The 25770-nt window shown below is 44.4% G+C and overlaps 1 protein-coding gene across 6 annotated transcripts in view; it reads left to right on the top strand.

The window, feature by feature from the left end:
* The window catches only part of GAS7 (growth arrest specific 7), a 129004-nt gene that overhangs the window by 53236 nt on the left and 49998 nt on the right, over positions 1-25770 (top strand). For all 6 annotated transcript variants that reach the window (XR_006171194.1, XM_042833195.1, XM_042833194.1 and 3 more), the window contains 6 exons: positions 3929-4000; positions 5039-5124; positions 7794-7847; positions 13716-13805; positions 16939-17054; positions 24000-24074. Coding sequence is in view for 5 of the 6 variants with exons in the window: in XM_042833195.1 (XP_042689129.1) it covers positions 3929-4000; positions 5039-5124; positions 7794-7847; positions 13716-13805; positions 16939-17054; positions 24000-24074 (493 nt within the window). In the remaining variant the exon portion in view is untranslated. The remainder of the gene's footprint in view (positions 1-3928; positions 4001-5038; positions 5125-7793; positions 7848-13715; positions 13806-16938; positions 17055-23999; positions 24075-25770) is intronic.

Genomic DNA, 25770 nt, shown 5'->3' with positions numbered 1-25770 from the left:
GCCTTTCATTACTTAGAATTGGCCTACAAGAAAGCGAGAGAGGGACTCCAGGGGGTGTAGTGATAGGACATGGGGTAATGGCTTTGACTTAGAAGTTAAAGGGGAGATTGAGTTCGATGTGAAGAGGAAATTCCTCACCCAGAAACAATGAGGCCCTGGCACCACTGCCCAGAGAAGTGTGAGTATCACATCCCTGGAAGTGTTCAAGGCCAGGCTGAATGGAGCCCTGGGCAGTCTGAGCTAGTGAGTGGCTGCCAGCCCATGGCAGGAGCTGGCACTGGAAGGCCGTAAGGTCCCTTCCGATTTCTGTAATTCTCTGATTTCACTTTGAGTAAATGGCTTTCTACTGCCTTGCTTTTAGTAATTAATTTACAAATATCTCCCATGCCTCCATCTCAAGCCTGTAAGACTTCTTTCTGTTCACAGAACTCCTTCACAGTCCAGAGAGTGACAAAGAAACTAGCAGTTATTTTTTCCACTCTGACTAAACAGAATAATTATCAGGTGACTGATAAAGGAGAATAGAACTTGTCAGTTTTCATCTGCCAGTACTACATTACAGTCTCATAGAGTAAGAGGTTTTAGCTTGTTGCTGTCATCTTGTTGGAAGATTGGATGGGATATAAAATACTGATACTGAATATATTCCTAAAAGGAAAGCCCATTGTTTTACCACAGGATCACAGCTAGTCTTCAGATTTTCCAGGATCAAATCTGTATTTCATACTCTGGTTTTAGCAGATGTCTTGGCTGTATTAGACAGGATGTTATCTCTCACCAAGTCTTCTCTTTGTGGTTGTGGAAAAACATCATTTTTCCCTACACATGTTCACTTCTAATAATGACTGAACTGCCAAGAAATTCATAATGTTGCAGTTTCATCTTGGCAAATGTGATAGCTGTGCTTGCAGTAGGTGGCGGCACAGCAATACAGGCCTGGGTTAGGATCATTCTACTTGCTCTTGTGCATCTGCAATATCACTATTAATGTGTGCACAGAGAGGGATTTTCTTTCATCTCAGCATTGAAAACAAGAGAGGTTTAAAACATTCTTCTTGTTCTTTTCATTTCCTGTCCAATAAAACGATTCTATTTTATTGCTTTTTTTTTTTTCTTTTTCAATATGCATTGCTCTACAGTCAACTTAAGTTCTGTATTTTGAAAATCGCTGGGTGCTTTGGATCACATTCACAACTATGCTGAGCAATGGGCTTGTATGTACAAAATCTCTGCCTTCAGGTTATATATCTGGAGTTTTTGTATGGCAGAAGACCAGCTCCACAACAACCAGCAGGCAAAGCAGAGAAACAGCTGGGAAATTTTGAACAACTAGTTATGTTTCAAATTTATTTGTTAGGTTTAAGTCCATTTCTCTGTACAGTCTCAAAAATGCTAAAGCTACGCTTGCATAAAATATATATGAAAGTAACTGAAGTAACTTCTTACTGCTAATGTCCAAGTCAGTTATGATAAAAACATATTACCTTCTGGATCGCATGTTGGCATTGAGTGGACATCACAATCCCTCTGTACAGAGTTGCTCCTAAACCTCCAAGAACTTTTCTTCAAGTCAACTCATTTACAATATTCAATAAAGAGTTACTTATATTAGAAAAAAATTACTAAAAATGTGAGTAGCATATTCTACTGTTCGCTTTTAGAATACAGTAAACATAAATCAGATTTTACCTATTTAACCACACACAGGCGTGTTTTAAGACAAGCTGACTCAGAAAAGACAACTTACATCACTTGATTTTCCTTCTGTTTAGTTAATACATTCCAATCCTGCCTCATTGGTCAAGAGTGGAATTCATTAATTTGCTACCAAATTCACAAAAATCTAAGCATAATTTAAATTCAGTGATTCATCAAAGCTACAGTCCACCAGGCTTTCTATGTGCAAAAGAAAAAAATAGTCAAAATATTTTGATTTGCAGGCAAAATAAGAAGATAGGGGCAAAGCAAGCAGAAGAATGTGTATCTTCAGGGATGTGAGCAGCATAGGTTTGGGAGTGCAGCACCTTCCCTCTTCTGGGGTCTGCAGTTCCTGAAATGAAGAATTTGGGATCCCTTTTTCTGAAATGATGAGCCTAAAGCAACACTTAAGTAAATGCTTATAGCAAAAGAGTTGGAACTAGATGATCTTAAAGGTCCCTTCCAACCCAAACCATTCTGTGATTCTATGACTGTGTTAAAGGCCTTGCACAAATCCAGATAGATGACATCAGTTGCCCTTTCTTTGTCCACCAATGCTATTTCTCCATCCCAGTGATGTTTCCTCGTCACAACCTCATATGACTTAGCTTGTGAGACCAAGAGTGGATAGCAGTTCTCTGGCTTTATCATATCATAGAATCATAGAATCATAGAATCACCAAGGTTGGAAAAGACCTCAAAGCTCATCCAGTCCAACCATTCACCTCTCACCAATAGCTCCCACTAAACCATGTCCCTCAGCACAACATCCAGTCTTTCCTTGAACACCCCCAGGGTCAGTGACTCCACCACCTCCCTGGGCAGTCCATTCCAGTGCCTGACCACCCTTTCTGAAAAATAATACTTCCTGATGTTCAGCCTGAATCTCCCCTGCTGTAGCTTGAAGCAATTCCCCCTGGTCCTATCACTAATGACACGAGAGAAGAGGCCGACCCCCAGCTCACTACAAACCTCCCTTCAGGCAGTCATAGAGAACAGTGAGGTCCCCCCTGAGCTCCTCTTCTCCAGGCTGAACATTCCCAGCTCCTTCAGCCTCTCCTCATATGGCCTGTGTTCCAGACCCCTCACCAGCTTTGTTGCCCTCCTTTGAACACGTTCCAGGGCCTCAATATCTTTCTTGCAGTGAGGGGCCCAAATCTGGACACAGTACTCGGATATCTACAGATATCTAGTATCCTCTTCCTGATGTCCCGAATGCAAGCATGTTGTCACTTGTCATTCCCATCCAGAATACTGACAGATGCAGGATTACAGACGTTGGTAAGATTAGATTGCTCCTGGATGGGTTTTGTGCATCACAGGTTGAAATGAAGTGGTCAATGCTTTGACTTATTTTCTTAGTTGATGTTGCCTGGCAGCCAACAGTATTTATTTTTGTTTGATACCAACATATTTCTTCTATAAATAGAAATGCTGGCTTGGGCTTTATAGCTACACTTTTAGAGCAGCTGCTGTTGTAATTCCACTATCTGCCATTTGCAACTTTAATGACATTTTGCAATAAAATTCTCTTTGTTTAGCATGTAGCCAAGGACAATTTTCTGTTGGCTAAGAAAATGAGCAAAATGGCTAACTAGAGGAGAAAAGAGGGAAAAAGCAGCAGCAGTCTTTTGAGTATTAAAAGTGGTGTGATGTGCATTTGTTAAGGGATCCAAGTGGAATTTGCTGGGGCAGTAGCCTTTTTTGAGGGGGAAAAAGTGTTGTAGTCTGTGTTCCTATCGCTGAACTGTCATCTTTGAGTCCCAGCTGTGTTCCACATGGAGAGCAGGGACAAAGGCAGTCCCTGTCCCCAGACTGTGCTCTGTCAGACTAGCTGCTGTGCCCACACAGGCCACAGGTAGGGCCCAGTCTGGGCTTGCTGTAATCTACTTAGAAGTGCTGCCTGCATGGGCTCACTCCACACAGCGAGTGAGCATCTTCCACGTGCAGCTGTGGCCCTGTTTTCCTCTGAGTGGCCCTGATGTATAGGTGCACTGGAGAAATCAGTGATGCTGTTGCCACTGATCTCAGCTAGCTGCTGAGGAGTGGGGCTGAGAAGGGAAGGCAGAGGCATGAGGGAGGAGATGAGGAGCACCAGGGGACATAGATACCCTCCTCATGGGGTGCAGCCCTGGAGTGGAGAACACTGAGGGTCAGAGCTATTTGTGTGTCACAGACACATGATGCTGTTGGCCTCTGTCACCCTTATGCTGCTGTTTTCCTCCAACAGAGACAACCTGGGAGCGGCCAAGCAGTGTGCCTGGGACCCCGAAGAGCCCTGTGACACAGCAGAGCCCAGCAGGTACTGTGTACTGCCATTCCCGAGCACTGCATTGGATGAATCATCTTCTCTACCAGCCAGCAAAGCCAACAAAAATGCTGTGATAGGTGGGATTTGTATTTCACGTAGATAGCCCTGCAGCAGAACAAGTGTAGTCGGGGGTCTTCATTCCAACCCATACCACCACCCTTTGTTTCCAAATGATGGGTTTCTTGGCCTGCCCCATGTACCTGCTCAGGGCTAAGGTGGTCTTTCCTGGGACGCAGAGCGAACAGGGGCTGCCAGCTCCGGGAAGCACATCTGCCTCTCCCTCCTGCTTCCTGCAGCTGTGGGAGCAGCAGGTGCAGGGAATGCGGGCTGCCTGTAGCTGCACCCTGCACATCATGTGTGCCCGAGGACTCTGTTAACACATGGTAGTTGCAAGGCTGTCCACTTTGCTGCTGGGGGAATCACATAACAGAACCAGCTAAAAAGCTGCAGGGGCTGCACAAAGAGTAAAACTACACTAGAATAACTGCACTAGCAGCTGACTGTAAACAATGCAGTCTAGAAAATGTCTTCAGACAATTTTTGGTCAAACTGATGCAGGTCTTCATTGAGCTGAGTGGGAAGTATGCTTGAACACTGTGTTTCGTTGTGACCAAAGGCTATGTAACATAGCTGCATTTATCCCTAATTTGAGCTCATTATTTTCCAAACATACAGCTGTGTACATAAACCATAAACATCTTACAAGGCATGCTTTCTTGACATCAACAGCCCATCTCCATGAAACCCCTCCTTTTTACATACCCTGCTTCTTCAATCACATCATTTTACCAAACTGCAGGTGCAGGAACTGTATGGCATTTTGGAGCCTCTTTTTTTGACTCTTGCAACTCATTCAATCATAACTGCTGATAAAAGCCTGCTGCAGGATGCTGGGGGCAGAATGGCCCCATGGGCTGAGTTTCAGTACAGTATGCACACTGACAATCAATTACATGACTTGTTTTTAAAATGTGTAATTATACATCTGCAACTGCGGCAAGCCTGCTCACTTCTTACGTGTTCTTACAGTGAATGGCTATCACATTTCTGGGACCCCGGTACACCAGCTGGACTCCACTCACATGAATCTCCGAAAAGCCAGTGGGGATCCCCAGGTAAGTTTTGGGGAAAAAAAGTCCATGCAGTGGTATCCAGACATAAATGTGGATGTCTGCTTAAGCAGACTGGGAGTCTGCTAGAGCTGGATGTCAAGAGGCATTTTCTTTAAGAAACTGTCAAATCAGTCAGATTCATTGCATCTAGAAAAATCACTCTTTGTATTCTAATGGTAAAACAGTACAAAATACCAAAATACTTTGAATTTTTATGTCCCATTGCTCCTTTCTGAAAATTCCCTGAGGCCACTTCAGTCACCATTAACAACCCTGCAGAATGTCCTGCCATTTCAGCCTGAACTCCGCTCTTGTCTCCAGCACAGTCCTCTCTAGTCATGAACATCCGTCCGTGCCCCTATCTTACTGTATTTTCTTGCAGCCTTCCCTCCCAAAGACATTATTCACAAAGAATTTGAGCGAAGCTATTTTCTGAATTACTTCATCCATGTCAGTGTGTTCTTTCACAGGCCCTCCTCTGTGCCTTTCACAGCCTGTGCCGCACCCATCATCACCTCAGGCTAGCATTCAAGATGCTGACTTGTTGACCGTCTCCCTCATCTGTTTGGCTAAATTTTCACTCAATATTTCTGCACTGCTGATTGCACCACTTCTCATCTCCAGGAGAGTCTTCTCCGCAGATCTGCAAATGCAGTACAGGGCCCTCTTCTAGCTCCTCTTGTGAGATGCTTTGTTCCCTGCCAAAATAGCAACAGCTGAGCAGTGTTGCTGGGTTGCACTCCTGGTGAGTTATGCTTCCCAGTCTGCTGGCTGGGAAAAAGGGCACAGGACCTCAGTTTTGTTTCATTTCTTTACTAGCTGCTAGGTTATTCTGCAAAGCAGCTACTAGAACACTCCCTACAAAATGTGTGTTTTGTGTGTAGTTACCATGCTGAACTACACTGCCTCAGTGTTCCTCTGAAGTCCTATTTCTTGGTCTAAATTTTATGTTGTCTGCCAACTGCCCACTTCGCTTTTACCGTCTCTCTTACCCCTTCTAGGCACTGGCCCTCAGTGCTGTGCATTGCACCAGCAGTGCTCTTTCACCTCAGCCTGTATTTCTGGGTCCCTTTCCCCATGGATTCATGGCATTTCCCATGACAGTCTGTCATTTCAGGCTCCATGTCCCTGGCCAATATCTCTCACTTAACTGACCTGCACTGTTTCCTCTCTGAGTACCTTACACAGGCTGGAGGTGGAGCATATGGGCACCAGCAGAAACTCAAAACATTTTAATAACCTCCACAGCCATTGGTGGACACCTCTGTTCACCCACCTGCTGCATCTCCTTCAGAGAACGCAGATCAACTTGCAGACTCTGACTTCCTTTACAGTAAGCAGTTTAAATCCTTGTGCAACAGATGCCATTTTCTGAAGGATCTGCTTCCATCTACCAACAAGTCAGAATAACTGACTCCCCCAGAGCTTTAATTCTAATATTCACTGTTTTTATGATGCTGTGTCTGACTCAGGTAAATCTTTTAGACTCAAGTCACCTATGTACTCAAATTCACTTCACAGATACACAGTTTCTATGCACTTCTCAGCTCTATTGAGCTGACTCAGCCACAGGGCCTACAGGAGTTCATGACTTCCTTCATTCACTTCAATGGCCTCCGTCACACTTTCTTTCCATTACTCTTTAATTACCAGTTTTCCCAAACTCAGGTCTTCATTCATGCCTCAAATCTGCACTGGATCTGCAACAAGGTACTGCTGCCATTATCCCTGAGAGCAGCTTGTGTCCATGCCCACACGGGATACAGCTTTTCCTGGGAGCTGTGCATGCTGTTGCAGAAGAATCCTTAGTGAGGAAAATGTCTGCCATGTGCCGCCGGTTGCAGGAAGGGGATTTTTCTACAGCCATTCTCCGGACCCCAGACTTTGGCTCAGTTGGGCCAACTCATTCCTGGGCCATATCTGTCAGTGCTGTGATTGTCTGTGCAGCTGCTCCCAGCAGCATGGCGTTCTCCCGTGAGAGCCGCTTCCAGGCGTGCTGCAGGACCTATGCAGCAGCCACCACGCAGGCAAATGCTCGGGAAAGCTCAGCCACAGCTCTCGGAAACAGGTCAAGGGGGAAAGAGCTACAGCCGAGCACAAAGCGGCGCCGTGCCGTGCCGGGCGCGGGGCCAGGCCTTGTTTACCACTTCCTAGACAGCAGCGCTGTGCCGCCCGCTTCGATGAACAGACGCAAACGGAGCGGCAGAACAGTGGCAGGCAGCCTTTGGACACCGCTCTCGGGCTGCAGCTCAGGGGCTGCAACAGAGCCCCTCATGACTCACTAGCGCTCCCTCCACGCCACCCCGCGTCCCCCCCCAGCCGCCGGGCACGGCACGGGGCCGCGATGGCGGTCCTGAAAAAGGGTGGGCGGCTCCGCCCCGCGCACGGCGCTGCGGGTCGCGATCCCGCCTCGGCCCCGCTGGGCGCCGGCCGACCTCGCAGCTCACAGGAGCGCGGGGCGTAGCCGCGCCGAGGGCCCGGCCCGGGACACGGCGGACAGCCCGGCCCGGCCGGCAGGGACGAGGGGGCGCGGTCCTGGCCTCCGGCGACGCCGCCTCCCGCTCCGCCCCGCGCCGCCGGGCCATGGGGTCCGCCTAGCGCCGGCACGGCCCGTGCCCGCCATGCTGGGCTCCGAGCGCGCTCTCGATGATGCCATCCGCTTCTCTCCACAGACCCCGGGGTCCCCGGCTGCGCCGCGGAAGCAGAGCAAGGAGAGCAGCCTGACGGTGAGTCCGGCCGTGCGGCGCTCCGGAGCGGCGCGGGGCGCGCTGACCGCCCGGGACGGGGCGCTGCGGGAGCTGCTGCGGCGAGAGTAGTTCTGCTCTGTTTAAACACCGCGTCGGGGGGCGCAGAAAGGCTGCGGGATCTCCGCTGCGAAGGGTGGACCTCCATCCCCGGGACGGGTTCGGTGATCCTGCAGGGGCTCTTCCAGCTTAGGATGTTCTGTTCTCAGAGTGCGATTCCTGTCTGATTTCTCCCTTTGATTCTGGGGTTCTGGGATGAGCAGCAGGTGAGGAGGTACCCAAAAAAGGAGCTGGCTGCGGGTCCTGACCGAACGCGCTCCTTTGTGGGTCGCTGTCTGGCCCTGGTCCGTCCCGACGCTCAGAGAAGCAGTGAAGGGTGAGAAACTGTTAAAGGATGGGGTCACAGCCTTGCGGGAGAACTTAGAGCACTTTTCTGATGCTCAGAGGCATCAGATGTTTTTCCTTGCTAGAATGTCCAGATAAAGGCAGAGATTGTAGGTACAGGAATGAAGCGATCATTAAATTTGCTTTAATTAATTATATATAGTTGATAAAATGTTTGCAGTGTGAGGTTTACAAACACTGACGAATTCTGCAGGAATTGTGACTCCATCTGGAATATGGCTCACAATTCTGGACTCATCAGTATAGGACAGATGTTTGAAATTGGGAAGGAAATCAAAACAAATTAATGGAAGTGCCTGGGTGTGCAGTGATCTATTGAATAGGAAATAGTGAAGATAAATGAGAAGATAGACAAACTGCAGTGGTAAAAAAGAGGGAGTAAAGGTGTCTGCTCTACCTGTGCTACTCACAGCCTGCTTCGGGTGTGGGGCAGGATGGTAGCAGGCTACGTGGATAGCCCTGAGGGTGCAGACAGTGAGGGTGCAGACACGGTCTGTGTGTGCTGCACAGAGCAGTACATAAATGAGAGCACCTGTGTCTGTGAAAAAGTCGCTTTGTACCTGCCTGGACACGGGCTGCTCATTGGGGGTGCTTTTCCATATCATATTTGCTGGCCTGTGCACTGTCTGGTAGCATCTGCAAAGCGGTCGAAGTGTTGTGTGATATGTTATGTAAGGGTCACTGTGTGCCTTTCTCCAACAGAAGTCCAGAGCTTTCAAGCACAATGCACTAGACAGGCAGAACCAAGCTAATTTTAGCAGCCACTTGCTTCAAGCCACTGCCTGCCTCAAGGAAGCATTATGAAAAATAACATTCTCAGATGGAGTGTAAACTGTAAAGCAATGTAAATTCCCTCTCTGCTTCTCCCTCCCCAGAGGTTTTATTTGTTCAGCGCTGCTCCAGCTGGCATTGGGATGCTCTGGTTAACAGGGCTGCAGGGCATGTCCTTAGCTTGCTGTTGAATGGCTTTCCTTGAGTTGCAGCAGCACTCAAGCAGAACCTTTTGCAAAGAGGATTTTTGTCATCAATTTGGGTCTCTGAGTCCATCAGACCTCCATTCAAAGAGAAACCCATTGATAGGGAAGCTGCAAACATTGGGTTGTGACACCTGATCAGCAGCTGCAGCCCAGCGCTCTGTTTCACTGCTTTCCTCAGGGGAATAGGACCTTGTTACGGTCTTCCAGGGAATGCAAGTGCCTTCTCTACGTTCAAAGAGCACGGACTTCCTCTTTCTTCTGGCAGTCCTGAAGGCAGGTGTGAGCTGGAGTATGTGTCCCACAGGAAGAACGGTATGGTGTCTCAGTAAATGAATGTTACTAGCACTGAGAATCTGTTTTCCCTGGAAAGGAGACCCTGATGGGTTATAAGATAGGCTGTTACAAATCTGCCACTTGCACAAATTATTGTTGCTCATAAGAAAGCAGAAGTGCAGTGCTGTGGTCCACATTGATTTTGCACTGAGTTTCAAGGTGCATTTACCAGCTTTAGCATGGATTTTTGCTGTCTGATTTCTGAAGAGATGTCCCTCTGGACAGGAGTTTTATCTGTGGAAGCTGAAGCTGTAGATGAGGGAAGGTATAGTGCAATACTGTGTACAAGGGAGAATTGAATTGTATTTCACCTGAAGAGCAAGAAACCTTCTGAGCATGTCTGATGATATGGTAGTTTCTGAGCATAGATTTCTTTCTAAAGAATGTTTTAGTGCTTAATGAAGGTAAGATATGACTTGGAAAATGATGGTATTTATATTGCTTACATTGGACACCAAAATGAACATGTGCTGTGTATGGGAAGAGGGGCAGCCTGCATGCAGTAGCTTAGCATTTTGTGCATCTGACATAAAGAAATTAATACAGTTTGAGGCTGCCCATTCAGCAGTGTTCTCTGCTCTGCGCTAGGGTTGACAGCATGGCAGAAGCTATCAGAAATCCACTGCTTTGGTGCGTGCTGAGCAAATTGTCTCTAGACATTTCTACAGAAACATGAATGAAGAAGCTTTCTAAACACTTCTGGCGGAACCTAACATTCTAAATACCAAGTGGATGAGTTTTCTTTGCTAATGTTCAGAGCTTCAGTTGGCTTTTCTCCCCTCCTGTTGTGCTACAGCTGTGACATCACTGCCAATGCACCACGTACAAATCTGTGATGTTGAAGTTACCTACACACAGCCTAGGCATTCCTGGGCTTCCACGCCTGGGTAGAGTTAAAACTGCCCAAGCCTTCATTTGTGCCTAAGCTATACAAAGGTGTCAGCTGTCCTCCCAGTTTGTCTGTTTATCCAAACAGCCCTGTTTGACATGTGATCTTTGCCGAGTTGGCTGTTGTAGATTTTGTGTTCAGGTACTGAGATTGTAAAGCAAATGCAGGTTACGCAAGTTGGCAAAGTTGTGTTGTCTTAAGATGTTGTGTGCGTAAGTTGAAGAAAAGAGCAAGTATGTTGCCCCTCTGTAGTTGCTTCACTTCAGCACAACACAGTGCAGTTCACCCACTGTCTGCTCACTTATTTATGTAGCGTCTTATGTAATAAATATGTAGTTCATTATCTAAACCTTCATCAAATTATTCTTGTTTTATTCATGTTGCTTGGCATTGTCTCATTTACCAGAGGCTGCTGGTAGCCACTTCAAAGCATGAAGAGGACTTTGAAGTCTGTGGAATGGATGTGCATGTCTTGGCCAACAAAGTGTCTTGTGCATGCTGCTCTTGTGCAAATCCTGCAAACTCACCTATGTCCCTGTGACTTTTTGTCTGTAAACCTTTTGCATCTCAGACATAAAAATGATAACAACAATAAACAGCTTATTTTATTTCATGCTCATGGAGTATGAGCTGGTGTGTTTGGCTGTGAAGATTGCAGCTGCTTTTGCTCATGATCAGTACACAGGCAAAAGTATTTTTGATCTAATTTGATACAAAACAGACTTGTCCGAGAAAGGCACTGAATGGGGTTGCTTGTTCTCTGTTTGTCCCCCCCTGGCTTTGTTGTCACCATGTTTGTCACAGCACAGCTTCTGTGTGCTTGGCTCTGACCTTGGCAATCCACCAGGTGCCCAGACCTCTCAGACAGGTTTTGTGATGCCACCAGTGTTCTGTGGCAGCTGCAAGGACAGGCTGCTTTCCGCCTGTCTCGTTGCTTAGCTTATGTTTGGAGCACGCCTTGCTGGTGTCTTTTCACTAAAGTTGCTTTGTTGGCTGACAGCAGCCATTATTTTTATTAGTGAATAGTCCACTTGAGGAATTCCTGCCATGATGAGGCTGATGATCACCTGGGCTGCCCCAGTGACATCTGTGCAAACATAATGCGAGTCATTATGCCTTGTTTTCTCTTAAAGTTCTGTGAGTCTGTCATTAGTTAAGATATGTACTTTAATATATATTTAATATACATACAGCAGTAAAAACTGTAATAGTCCCTTCTGCATGTTTTTGTATGCCCTATTGGTTCAAAAGTCTATTTTTTTAAAAAAGAAATCAGCACAGTTGTTGTCTTTCATGTTGTTTGGATTTAGACTTTATACCTTTACTGTCAGATACTTGATCAATGAGATCAGCAGTCCCATGAGGAGGGAGCAGACACCACTCTTTATGGGGTTGATAAGGCTATTTAATGCCATGGGCTGGGCTTTTGAACATCAGGATACCAGTGCAAGTGACTTTGACTCGATCTTGCATCAAGCAAACAGCTTGCAGGCCTTCAGACTTAGTGGTTCCTGAATGGAAGAGTGAAGGTAACGCAACCTACCTAACGCTAAAATAGGGTGCAATAGGCTTGCAGTGCTGTTCTGAAATGATTGAGCTGACAAGAGAGAGGAAAATACTAGCTGAGGCAGAAGGTTTCCTCAGTAAAACTCCCTCACAGACAGAGTTAGTGCAGAGACTGCAGGGACAGAGGTCAGCCTGGCATCACACAGGTGTCCTTCGCTGCATCATCCAGCTCAGAATTGAGCTGCCTTTGTGATTTCCTGATGCATGATGCTACTGATGGGGAGGTGTGAGGGAGCAGTGTTTTCTACAGCTCTTGTGTTCCAGAGAGAATGGCTGCTGACAACGTTAGGCCTGTCAGGGGCTGTGGCTGCAGTTCCCATGGGATCTGAAAGGAGAACTGACAGGAGAAACATGGCTCAGAAAGGATCTAGATGGATACCACAGGGAAAAAGTCCTGAGCTTGCTTTGAAATAGATCTGGCAAGCTCTGGAAAGAAAGAGTAATCCTTCTGGAGGAGGAGCAAACCTTTTGGATTACATACAGGACAGCCACTGAAACTTTAGTGCAGACAAACAGTGGCAGAGTTGCTGTAGGCTTGCAGGAACAGTGTTGTATCAGCTAAAGGCTTTGTCTGCATTGATCTGGCGTTGTGGATTTATCCTGTGTCAGCACTTTACAGCAGTGTGCTGTGTCCCTTCTGATACTCTGAAAAGCCCAAGGGCAGATGTACAGCGTATCACTGCTAGATGTGGGGCTGCATATGCAGCTGTGATAGCCCTGCCCACAATTCCTTGGTTTTCCTTTGAATGTTAAGTAATCCTCCCTCAGAAAAAGTTACAGTTGTGATGCTTGTCCATCCCTAATTTCTGTTGATTCTTTGGTTAATATACAGGTACCATTACTGTCCAGTGAACCTGCTAGCGTGCTGGGGGGGATTGCTTTTAGTGCGCCTGCCTGGCAGGAGTTTTATGAGAGCAGTATGTAGTCACAGCAGTCTGACTCATGCTGGTGCTTCCCCGACAGGCTTAGCTGCACCCAGAATTATTCTGCAGTGTGTTCTGCAGTAGCTGTCACATCCTTCACTTACACTGTGCTGCATTTTCTTCTGTGATAACATAATGAGCACTTGGACATTTTTGTGTGAGTGTGTGATGAGTTCCATCTTAAAAATTTGTGGGGCTTTTATGCACTGAAGTTTAGCTGATTTTAGAGACTTCATTCCCATTTCTGCAGGATCATCAGCTTTATGTGAAAAGGTCTCTGACTGACTGGAGTGCTGTATACTGAAAAAAATGAGACCTTTTAAGTAATCCTGCAAACCAAAATTTGCTAATGAGATAAGCCAATAGCAGTGTTTTCAGTGCTCTAGATCTTCGTGGTATTTCTTGTATTCAGGGCTTGTTCACATCAGGTATTTCACCACAGCTTTGTTAGGGATATAGAAGTTGGTGTGTGGTACTTTTTAATCAGACAAGCATACCTTGTGTGAAACAAACAGTTCATTTTCTTCTGAGCTGATGCTACTGCTTGCTCAGAGGAGCTTTCTGGGAATACTGAGCTGCTGTTTCCATGCAACAACCAATGTTTCTTCACCAGCACGCACTCGCTGTGTTGTTGGTTTCTTTTTGATTGGAGTGTGTATATGTAATCTTTCATTTGCATTTTTCTCAACTAAGTTTCATTGCCTTCTAACTATCTTCTGCCTTTTTTTTTTTTTCTTTTTTTTTTTTTCTTTTACAGATAAACTGTGTAACTTTCCCCCACCCTGACGTAATGCCAGAGCAGCAGTTGTTGAAACCTTCAGAGTGGAGCTACTGTGATTATTTCTGGGTAAGTAGGCAGACAGCCACATGTCATATTGCAGCTCTTGAGCTTCTGAAAAAGAGGAATGAAAAGCTTGCTTTGTGGTACAAGGTAAAGGAGTTGGACTGAGCTGCAGTTGTGTTAGGGCAATGCAGGAGAGACTGAAGAAACCAGTGAAGATCATTCTAATCCATCTCAGATGAGGACAGCTATTAGAAGAGTGTCCTGAAAGGCAGTGCGAGCTGTTGGAGCATAGTTTTGTCAGGAAATGGATGGGATGTAGGAAAAACTACGCATCTCAAAATACGTCAGCCAAACAGCTGTGCAGCAGAAGAGGAACACAGAATTAGTAACGTATTAGTGAACATTATTTCAGTCTTTCTTAGAGCACAACAGCTAGGAGTGCACAAGTGAGCTAGAGATTTAACATCTACAGTCTTTCTTCAAAATTGTAAAGATCATTCTCATTGTTTTTTTCTGGAGGCCAAATGATAAGTTCATCTTTTAAAGGGTTAGATGTATTGTGTTACCTGGCAAAGTTTTGGTGGGGTGGGCTGCAGGGATGGCTTCTGTGAGAAGAGACTGGAAACAGCCTCATGTTAGAGAATGTTATGAGCTTTTGTCAGTGTGTTTTCTTCCCCTGCTCTTCTGCAAGGGGAGAGCAAGAGACAATCAAGATGGTACTAAGCTTCCTACTGGTCTTAAACCACCATAGGCATTCAGCATGGCAGTGCTCTCTTCTACTTTGCTCCACTTTTAAGGTCAGATCAGATCAAATTAAACTGAGGTTTGTTATGATAGCTGGAGTTGGTACTTCAAGTGTGGAGCTGATAGAAAGGGTCCTCCTCTGGAAAACTATTTTTTGGGAGGGAGGAGGGTATTACTGCCTGAACAGTGGAAATGTTATGAATTTCATCTGTTTCTGGTGACCAATTATTGAAAATGGCAAGCTGGACATGAGCCAACAGAGTACCCTCACAGCCCAGAAAGCCAGCCGTATTCTGTACTGCATCAAAGTCACTGTGGCCTGTGTACAATCAATGAATATACAGATGATACAGTATATCCAGGAGTTTGGCTAAAGTAATTATTATACTAGAGTAAGAAAGAAGGACACTCACCCTACCCTGGGCTCACGTGGTAAACTCCAGTGGAGTGGATCTCCAGAAGAGATCCTTCCCTACTGGCAGTCAGCTCTGAAATGGGTCTGGGAGAGGTGCAGCCAGGCTCCAACCCTTCCTGCAGCACAGCTGGATTGCCTTCACCGTGCTCCTGATACTGACTCAGATGCTGACTCAGTGCTCGCTTCAGGTGATCGATCAGAGGTTCAGGCCTGTATGACTCAGCAGTTTCCATACAGGCCTGCGAGTCAAAGGAGGTGATCCTGCCCCTCTGCATTGCACTGTGAGATCTCACCTGGAGTACCGCATCCAGATGTGGAGTCCTCACTACAAGAGAGATATATGGACCTGTTGGATCATGTCTGGAGAAGGGCCACAGAAATGATCTCAGAGATGGAATGGAACACCTCCCTTACAAACACAGGCTGAGAGAGCTGGGGCTGTTCAGCCTGGAGAAGAGAAGGTCTGAGGAGACCTGAGAGCAGCCTGTCAGTATCTAAAGAGGGGCTAAAAGAAAGGAGACAGACTTTTGAGCAGTGCATGTTGTGATAGGAAAAGGGGAAATTGTCTCAAACTAAAAGAGGGGAGATTTAGAGCTGTAAGGAAAGAAAGTTTTTACGAGGGTGGTGAGGTATTGGCGCAGGTAGTCCAGAGAGCGGTGGGGTGTCTTTGTTCCATATTAGGCTGGACCAGGTTCTGAGCAACCTCATCTAGCACAAAGTGTCCCTGTTTATTGCAGGGAAGTTGCACTAGATGACTTTTAAGGGTCCTTTCCAACTCAAATCATTCTGTGATTCTGTGAGGTGTTTAAAAAAAAAAAGAGTTTCACTATAAAGAAGAGTTCAGTTGTAGCTGCAGCAGCACTTCCCCTTGAGAGTGCTCAGTGTTGTGTGAAGCACATGCAGTAGATTATACTGTATCATGTTTACCAATGGTCACATTACCAAAACAATAGCATTTCTTCTATCTCTTCTAGGCTTCTGATCCCAAAAAACAATAAAATGTGAAATGGCTCATAGGTATATTTTTATGTGCCTTTCAGAAGACACCACCTCAGTTTTTTCTTTTCATTTACATTGGTTTAGTTCACATCTTTCCCTTGATGGAACTTGACTGAAAGCTGCCCTTCTTCTGCAGATATTTATTCTCCCATTTCTTGTCATTCAGCCTTATAATCCAGGATCTGGCTTCTTCGGTGCGCTATGCTCCTCCAGTCTCAGGCTTGTAACATGCTGCTGCCTGCTGCCTGGTGTTATGGCCATACATTCATTCTAAAGTCTCATGCTTTGATTACTGTGACATTTGTGACAGCAAAAACAGTAATCATTCTGGAGTGTTCTCTGGGCCTGTTAGAAGACAGTGGGAAATGTAATTCTGAAATATAGAAAAGCAGAGATGGAATAGAAAACAGGAGACAGCGTTGGTCCTTGCAGCAAAGTTGAAGTCAGTGAAGCAAGGGATTAAAAAGATCATGGAGGAAAAATAAGTGAAAGGTGGGATGGATTGCATTAAGCTACTGAAAAAGTTGCTGCTTTGCCCTGCTTTGTGGACTGGCTGTGTATTTCTTGTGCATAGATCAGCACAGAATGTTACAGTCTATTATAGATCATTTAAGACTGCAGCAGGATCTTCTCCTTTCCTGCAGCAATTCCATTGTGCTGGCCCCAGGGTCCATTTTTTTTCTTTGTAGGGTATCGTCAGGGCTCATGATTGCCAGAGCCAGCCCTGGGGGTTTAGCAGATGTGAAGGGCTGAGAGCAAATGGGAAGATAGCCCCAGCAGCCTTTTGCTAGCTGAAGATAACTGCACAGCTTCTTTTTTAAGGGAGAAATGAGAAGGAATGAGAGAGTGTTTAAATATTTCTTTGAGAATGGTTGAGGTGAGGTGTGATGAGCAGCTTTGTCACAGGTAATGCTTTCTGCAAAAGGCTCTTCAAAAACTGCTTCAGTGTGGTCAGACTCCTTGGAGTTGCTGCTGGGAACTGTGTGTCTGCCTTTGATTCCCATAGATCATTTGGTTGAAATTCCTTTTTCCTTTCAGGCTGATAAGAAGGATTCACAAGGGAACAATACGGTATCGGGATTTGAGATTCTTCTTCAAAAGCAACTTAAAGGGAAACAAATGCAGAAAGAAATGGCAGAGTTCGTTCGAGAAAGGTAATTGGCACTCCGCTATCAAATTAACTGTTTTGGTCTGGGTTTGTTGTTTTTTTTTCTTCATGATATGAGCATTCCCTGTGTACGTTAATCACAGAACTTAAACTGTGTAAAAGATATGCTACCAATTCTTGAAGTGCATTAAATACTTCCCTAATATCTATCCACATTCTCCAGTCTTCTACAGCTATCACTCATATCTCAGCTATCTCATTCATACTGCCCAGTATGCCCATTTAGATGGAGGGAACCAAGAAGTTTTAAACTGCAGATCTAAGGGAAAAATGTGGGTATGGGAAAAACAGAGTACAGATGTTTAGAATGGAATTCTTTTTTTTTCCCTGAAAAATATATGACAAAAGTGACCAAAAAAAAAAGTGCTAGTGACAAATTGTGTTTCTTCAGGGGTTGGTATCAAGACTGCTATTTAACGTTTTTGTCAGTGACAGCATCCTCAGCGAGTTTGCCAGTGACATGAAGCTGAGTGATATGGTCAACATGCTGGAAGGAAGGAATGCTGCTAGAGAGACCTTGACGGGTTTGAGGGTCCGTGTGAACCTCCTGAAGCTCCACAAGGCCAAGTGCAACGTCATGCACCTGTCATGGGGTAGTCCCAAGCACGAATATAGGCTGGATGATGAGTGGAAAAGAATAGCCCCAAGAAGGGCTTGAGGTTGCTGGTTGGTGGAAAAACTCAACAGAAGCTGGTAAGGTGTGCTTTCAGACCAGAAAGCCAACTGTATTCTGGGGCGCGTCCAAAGAAGTGTGGCTAGCAGGTTGAGGAAAGATACTCATCTTCTCTAATCTGCTCTCATGAGACCCTACTTTCAGTGCTGTATTAGCTCTGGGGCAGCCAGCATAAGGACAACTTGGACCTGTTGGAGTGAGTCCGGAGGAGGCCATGGAGATGATCAGAGGTCTGGAGCACCTCTCTTATAAAGACAGTCTGAGAGAGTTGAGGATATTTAGCTTATAAAGAGGATTCAGGTAGACCTTGTAGCAGCCTTCCAGTATTTAAATGGGGCAGGCCTTCTTGCATGTGAAAGCTGCAGAGGGACTCTTTGTCAAAGAGTGTTGTGGTAGGACAAGAAGTAGTGGTTTTAAACTACACAAGGATAGATTTAGATTAGCTATTAGGAAGAAATTATTTACTGTAAGTGTGATAAGGCAGTGGAACAGAATGCCCCATTCCTCGAAGTGTTCAGAACTAGGTTGGATGGGGCTTTGCACAACCTGGTCTAGTGGGAGTTGTCCCTATGGAAAGGGTGACAGAACCAGATGATCATTAGGGTCCCTTCCAGCCCAAATAATTCTACCAGTTTTTTGGCATAGAACAATGTAGGCACAACTTACTAAAAAAATGTATAAAAACATTACTTGGAATTCAGACTGTTAATGGAGCTAAATTAAACACACGTATTTGGAGTGAATATGAAATTATAAAGAGAGGTATTAATAGCAAAAAAAAATGCTAGAATGATATTAATGGTCCATTGCTCTGCTAACATGGTAGATGCGCTGAGCTCCAGCCACACGGTAGATACACAGTTCAATCAGATACTAGAGATGGTGTGACATTACTTATGAGTAATGTTGCTATCATTTGAAATTGCTTGTCATGTGTCCAAGACCGTATAAGTCATCTTGAGGATGCCTGTCAGAACCGTTCATAGGGAACAAATTATTAATCTCAAGAGAAGGTCAGATTGTGTTTATGCATGTTCTGTCTTTGAGGCAGTTGTACCAGTGAAGAAGCTGCTGTCCGTAGCTATTGCCTCTCTGTTTGGGCTTCCTGCTGAGCTGATGTTGTCTTCCTGCTCCACTTCTACGTCACAGCATTGTTGTACTGATGGTTCATTGCTGTGGAAGCAGTGAACAAGGCGAGAAGCAGACATGGACATTGAAGGTTGTGGTGTAGTTTGAGTGAGCAAAACTTGTAGGTAATTCCTCCCTCTTTTTTTAATTATAGAGAGGTATGGCAGCAGCAGTAATAGGGGTGTGGCAGCTATACAAAGTACAGCATAGTCAATGAAGACAGCCCGATGTAGGAGGTGCAGAGTGCCTGACATCCATATTTGGTTCCTGATGTTTTTAGTGTAAGACAGTCTAAGAGACAGTTGCCTGTATGATCCGTGAATAAATGTGAGCAGTGGGCAGAGAAAAATACCAGCTGGCAGAGGAAAAAATTGAGAAATGGATGCGCTAAGCTAGAAGATGGAAAGAAAGCAAGCAGAATAATGATGGAAATAGCCAGGGAAAAGAAATCTGAAGAAAACAGTCTAAGATGGAAATCTAGCAGAAAGAAAACAAGGGAGAATTCAAGAGAGAGGCAGATTGGGCACGAAATGCAGGTAGGCTGGGCTGGAGTAATGAGAGACCAGTTCTGACTCTGGGAAAAGGCATGGCTGTGTCATTATTGGAGAAAGAAATAGGCATGTTGTGGAAGAAAGGACAAAAAAGATTCACTGTGTCCTGGCAACAAAGAGGCTTTGGTATTGAGTTTGGAGAGAGTCTAGAAAGGAGCTACAAAAAGTTGAGTATATTTTTCTCCAGTTTGGAACAAATGATTGAAGTTTGCTGTGTACGGAAACGGAGGAGCATGTCAGGCTGAAGAGGAAGTGAGAGCTCAGGCCTTCAGGGAAGCCTTAGCTTCCCTGGCTAAAATGAAAGAGATTATGGTAAGATTCTTGTGATGATCTACTAGGCTACTGCTACTAAAACCGTTTCAGAATGGTTAAGTGCAAGCTTCAAGTGCAGAAAACTCTACATTTGTTAAAAACTGCCTTCTGGAGTTAAGGTTCAGACAGCTAATAAAGATAGCTCTAAATAGGAAGCTGGGATGAGGTCTCCATGATTTTGCATTGTGACATACACTTTGAGGAGGGGCAGAAACTAGGTAAATAATGGAAGAACTGGAAATCCTGGTAGCAGGCTGTGTAACACAGTGGCAGGCACATGGTAAAAAAGCATTTCTTTTGGAACTAGAGCGACTGAAGGAATGGGAAGAGGTAAAGAGAGGTGAACTGAGAGATCAAGTGTTTGGGTGTGAAAGAAGGAAATAATTACTTTAATTTGGAACTGAAGATATGGTCCAGCATTTGCATTCAAGTAATTTGCACTCCAGAAAAGCCAGGAAAACTTGCAAACAGCACTGAAAGGCATTAGTCTCTCAGAGTGACTAGGAGAGAGGTTTTTTTATTAACTAAGGAACAGCACTCTTCAGTGTTTGGCTACTCACACTTTTTAGTTGAGCTGAGTTGTGATTGGAAAAATGTAAAATAAATATCAGATTATTTAACTACAAGAAATGAAACAGAGTGTACAGCCATTACCCTGCTTGTGTGAAAGGTCTTTGTAGCCCAGAAACTTTACTCTGAGCATGCCAGTAGTCAGGGCTTAGGAGAAGACCATCAGAGCCTTTATCCTCCCAGCCTCTGTGTAGGGATTGCTGAAACTAGAGTTGACATTAGGTCTGCCTTGTTCAGCAGGTTGTTTGTAAAACTGATTTCCACTGTTTGTCTAATCCTTACGAACATGTCTGGTTTTTTGGCAGTGGTAATGTTTTACAGCAAAGACTTTCTTCAGTGCACTTACGTGCCACAAAAAGTAATTCTGTTGTCTGATAATTTTTAATCTCAACTGATGGTGTAAAAAGACTCCTAGCCACTGTCTTCACACAAGTGACAGTTGTTTAGATGTCTGTCAGGTATCCTCTATCACCTCTTCTCTGCGTTCTCTAAGTTGTCATAATCTATTTAGTTTTTTCCTACATGGCAGTCGCATCAGATCATCTTTACCTCCCATTGTAGCTCTCTGGATTTTCTTTATCTACTGTAGGATGCCAGGACTGAAACTCTTAACTGTTTGAATGTGAGCACACAATGTACTTTAAAAAAGAAAAAGAAAAAAAAAAAGATTAGGAAATAAGCATCCAAAGAGCAACGAGAACAAATAAAAATTAAGACAATACACGTGAAAATATGCTCAAAAACTGATGCTTCTGGTACCCGGGGAGTGAAATATTTAATGTTTTCAAACAAGTTAGTGGAAACAAGAAAATTAATTTTGTCTGTGGTGAAGCTGAAATAATTGCAAAAATTGGATTTTTTTGAGGTACTCAAGCAGATCTAAGGACTCTTGTAATGTCTGGTGTGTTGGTGTTTCAGAATGATCACAGTTGAGTATTTTCAGGGTAGGTAAACTGGCCAAGGCCAGCAAACAGTTTTCTCCATTTTTGAGGTATACCTTTGTCTTGCTGTTTTCTTCCACTGAAGATAAAGTTTTTAAGGTCTTTTTGCCAAAGGTTGGAGTGGGGGCCATTTTTGTCTTGAGGCTGTTGCACAGTAACAGTAATTTTTATAATTCTTTGAGGAACTACTGACTCCAGTAGTGTTCCTTCTTCCTTGCCTTCTTAGTAGTGTCTAATTCTTAATTATATATTTATTTGTATCCTGAGACTTCACTCCTGCATTTATTTTGACTGCACAATTACACTTTTGTTTTTCTTACAAATGAATTGTTTGTTGTGCTTGGGAGCACTGAATAAAATACATTTTGGTTGTTGTAGATATTACTCACTTGTCTTTCAGTACAAAGTTTGGAGATTCAGAAGGTACTTCTCTCTCTGCCCTAAAGTGAGATTGATGGGACTTCTGCAGGCTTTGCTTTTCTTTTTATGAGCTTTTGTCCTTTCCAGACTCCACAGAAATTGTTTCGTAGATAGTCTTCACATTTGCCGGGAGCTAGATGCCATTCATCTTGCTTGCAGATTTTCTCTGGCACACTGTAACAGGATTTATCATTCCCGGTGCCATGGGTGTAGGAAGTTGTGTTGGTGGGTGGAGTGAAGGTGAGCTGCTGTTAGAACAGGGCTGCTGGGAGCCAGGCTCAGGGATCTGCTGACATGGAAACTAGGTCATTCCTGTGAATCCTTCCAGCACTTAAGGTGGGCCTGCACAAAAGCTGGAGAGGGACTCTTTGTCAGGGAGTGTAGCAATAGTACGAGGAATAATGGCTTAGAACTATAAGAGGGTGGATTTAGATTAGATATTAGGAAGAATTTTTTTACAGGGGATAGTGAAGCAGTGGCACAGGTGAAACTGGATGCCTCGTCCACAGAGGCCAGGCTGTATTGGACAGTACAAGTTCCACCTCATATTACAGGCAGGAAAGGCTTTTCCAATTCAAACCATTCTGTGATTTGATGCAGAATTAGCCATATAAGTTTCTTTTGTCATATGTTTTAAATTGGTGTGAGAAAAGTGCTGGTAGATAGAGTTGTGAGTGAGGGAAGACAAGCTACGGTGCTGCTGGTGGCCCTGACTCATTCTGCTGGTTCTGCAGTCTGACCAGTGACCTACAAATGGGGACCAAGATGTGGACAGTCCACAACTTGATTGTTGACAAAACTGTGAACTGACACCTCTTTGTGGCAGAGCTGATTAGTAGTGTTCTTGTAAAATTGGTCTTGAGCTGGCTGGTTTTGTGCTGAGAGGGTGGAGAGAAAAAGAACTCACTATGCTGTATGAGGTTGGTAGTTGCGCTCTGCTGTACTGCTGCAAAGAGCTGGGTATCACCTTGGTCTCAGCCAGCTGCATCTCAGAGTAACATCCACACCATATTTTCATCAGCCCAGAATATTAGGTATATTTTAGCTAGTCAGAAGGATCCCTTTGTCTTGAATGCACCACACACTGGAATGTGTGTTCAGCTAGCTACTGCAGGCTGGTATGCCACAAATATCCCACCTTCTGTCCCACTTTTCTTCTGTGTGTAGTTCAGCACAGAATCAGGAGCTGCTCCACTTGGGTGCCACACTGCTCTTCATCAGAGGTGCTAAACTGAGCAAATCTGTTTGAAAATTGGCAAAGCAGTTCGGTAGTCAAGAGAACTTTGCAAATGTTTGACTAGGTGAACATCAGGGGAGCTGGAGTTCAGCTTCAAGTGTGATTCATGTCACCTCTGAACCACTAGCTAGCTCTTCCTCCCCTCCCCGATGTGCAGTAAGAACTTACCCCATCACCTTGCTTAATGGTTCTCCCTGCAGCCATTCCTACAGTGTCAACAGCTTCACTCTTCCTTCCCACCAATGCTTGCAAGTTCAGCTGTTACTGGAATGGTGCTGCTGAGTGAATGCAGGCAAGGATCAGGACCCTGCTTCAGCACTGGGTGGGTAGGTGAAAGGCATGGGCTGCCCTCCTGCACACTGGTTGTAGAAGCATCTGCCACATATTCACCAGCTTTGTCATCTGTAACAGCAATTAGGAAGCATTTTGTGTCACTAGTGAAGTCCAGCACCCCAGATTCAGGGACCATGGCAAACATGGAGAAGCCATTTATGTACTGGATACTTGATACCATGTCTCCACTTGATTTCGTCTTTAATTAGATTGAGTTGATCTCTCTCACTTGCTGTTGGTGATTTTTTAAGTTCTTCCTTACACTCCTCAGGTCACATCTTTCTTCTTGTGGGAAACCATTCTCCAGTGGTTGACTATAGCGTGATAGCTGATGATGTCACATTGCTCACTCTCACTCAGAATTTTTCATTGTAGCTGCATCCCCTTATCTTTGCTTCAAGGATGTATGACTTCATCTTTAGCAGTACACTGAGAAATACACTTTTCGAGCGAGCCGAAGTTTTGCAGACAGTTCATGCTGTTCCTTGGAAACACTTTGTCCTTGTTATTTGTGTTCCAGAACTGTAGTTTTTTCTTCTAACTTTATCACATCTGCTCTCCTGCGTGTATCCATGTTCGTGACACCGCATTTTTAGCATATGGAAGGGAGAGAGAGATCTTGTGCCAACCACTGAAGATTAAAAGGAAAATTCCTGTGGCAAGATCCCTTCAAATACAGAGATTTTCCTTAAACTATGTGTGTGGGTTTCTAGGTTAATGATGATTTACTGCTGTCTTTCTATTTTCTCTATGTGTGTGTGTGTAGGATAAAGATTGAGGAGGAATATGCTAAGAACCTGTCCAAACTGTCTCAGAATTCCTTGGCTGCTCAGGAAGAAGGGTAAGTTTTTCTCTGTGACTTTAGCAGAAGACAAGAATTTTTAACATTAAAGTCATTTTCCCACACAGATACAGGCATTCTTCCTGAGCTCTTCCATTCAGTAGAAGTTTATTTAGCTTAGCATTTTGAGTGTATTGGGAAAGACAGAATTGGTGTGGAATATTTTTATTTTGAAGATATTCTTCGTAAATTTTTAGCAATACCTATATAAAACCTTGCATTTCTGATGATGTGTTTAATGCTATCCTTGTTGGGACCAGCAGTATTTCACATAGGGATTAGCATGAATACATACTAAGTTACTTTGAATATGGAGGAATGTATAGAATAAATATGCAGCTGAAAACATATTCATTGCTGGAAAGGGAAGAATCAGAGAGGCCTTGCTGACGAAGAGTGGAACGCTCTTCATTTTCCTGGCATTGGGATGTCTCTGGCACCAGTACTTTTTTGCCTTAACAAAGACTGCAGAGCAAACCACAGCAGCAACACTTCAGAAATTATCAAGAAGATAATAAGCAATGTGCTTTGACTAGACTACACTTCTTTAGTAATAGTGAAAAGATACCACTCTTGAAGATACCACCACTGAAATCTGAGGCTGGAAATCATAGAATGGCTTAGGTTGCAAGGGACCTTGCAGCCCACTAAGCTCCAGCACTTGATTTGGGCTGGCTGTCACCCACTAGCTCAGGCTGCCCAGAGCCTTGAATACATCCCACAATGGGGCACCCACACCTCTCTGGGCAGCCTGTGCCATTGCATTACCACTTTCATAGTAAATAATTTCTTCCTAATATCTAATTTCAGTCTCCACTCTTCTAGTTTAAAGCTGCCCTCCCTTGCCCTATCACTACTCGAATGACTGTCCTCACCCTAATTCTATTGGGAGTGAAGCTTCACAAGATGTTTTCTCTGCTTCCAATAGACAAGAGGTCAGCCTTGTATTATTTCTCTAAGCATCTAAACTTATGTCCAGGTTTCAGCTGGGACAGAATTGATTTTCTTCATAGAGTCTGATATTATGCTGTGCTTTTGCTTGAGGAGAAAAACAATGTTGATAACAGCAGTGTTTTAGTTGTTAGCAGCTTCTCTCAGTGTTCTGCCAGTGGGAGGCCTAGGGGGCACAAGGAACTGAGAGAGGACAGAAACAGAACAGCTGGCCTAAACTGACCAAAGGGATAATTCCATACCAAATGACATGATGTGAACATTATAAAGCCGTGGGGAGTTGGTTAGGGGACTGGCTGAACGTTGGTCTGCAAGTGGTGAGCAATTATATTTTGTAAATATATATACATATGTATATATAATATTGCTGCATTATAGTTTTATATACATATATATATATAGTATATTATATACAGTAATATATATTATTTTCCCACCATGCTTGAGAGGACTCAACTCACTGGAGCAACGTTAACGAGTTTATAGATCTTTATTTTAAAATTACAGATGATGGGGAATTTTTAATGCTACTAGGGATGTGTAAATATGAAAAGGAGTTGAGGGAGAGAGAGAGAAGGAACTGTGAAATTGTGGATCAGTCAGCTTTATATAACCTTGAGAAAGTGATGGAACAAGCAGTCAAGCTTTCTAAAAGCACTTAGTGGAAAACAAAGTGATGAGCAATTATTGTGGATAAACGCAGAACCAATGATGTCAAACAACCCAAATACCTCCAGTATGAGAA

The sequence above is a fragment of the Centrocercus urophasianus genome, unplaced genomic scaffold (assembly GCF_019232065.1).
Source record: "Centrocercus urophasianus isolate 14NV4802_14NV808 unplaced genomic scaffold, USGS_Curo_1.0 seq_41, whole genome shotgun sequence".
Classification (NCBI taxonomy): domain Eukaryota; kingdom Metazoa; phylum Chordata; class Aves; order Galliformes; family Phasianidae; genus Centrocercus; species Centrocercus urophasianus.
The sequence above is the reverse complement of the archived record's forward strand: the minus strand, read 5'-3'. Positions and strand labels throughout refer to the sequence as shown.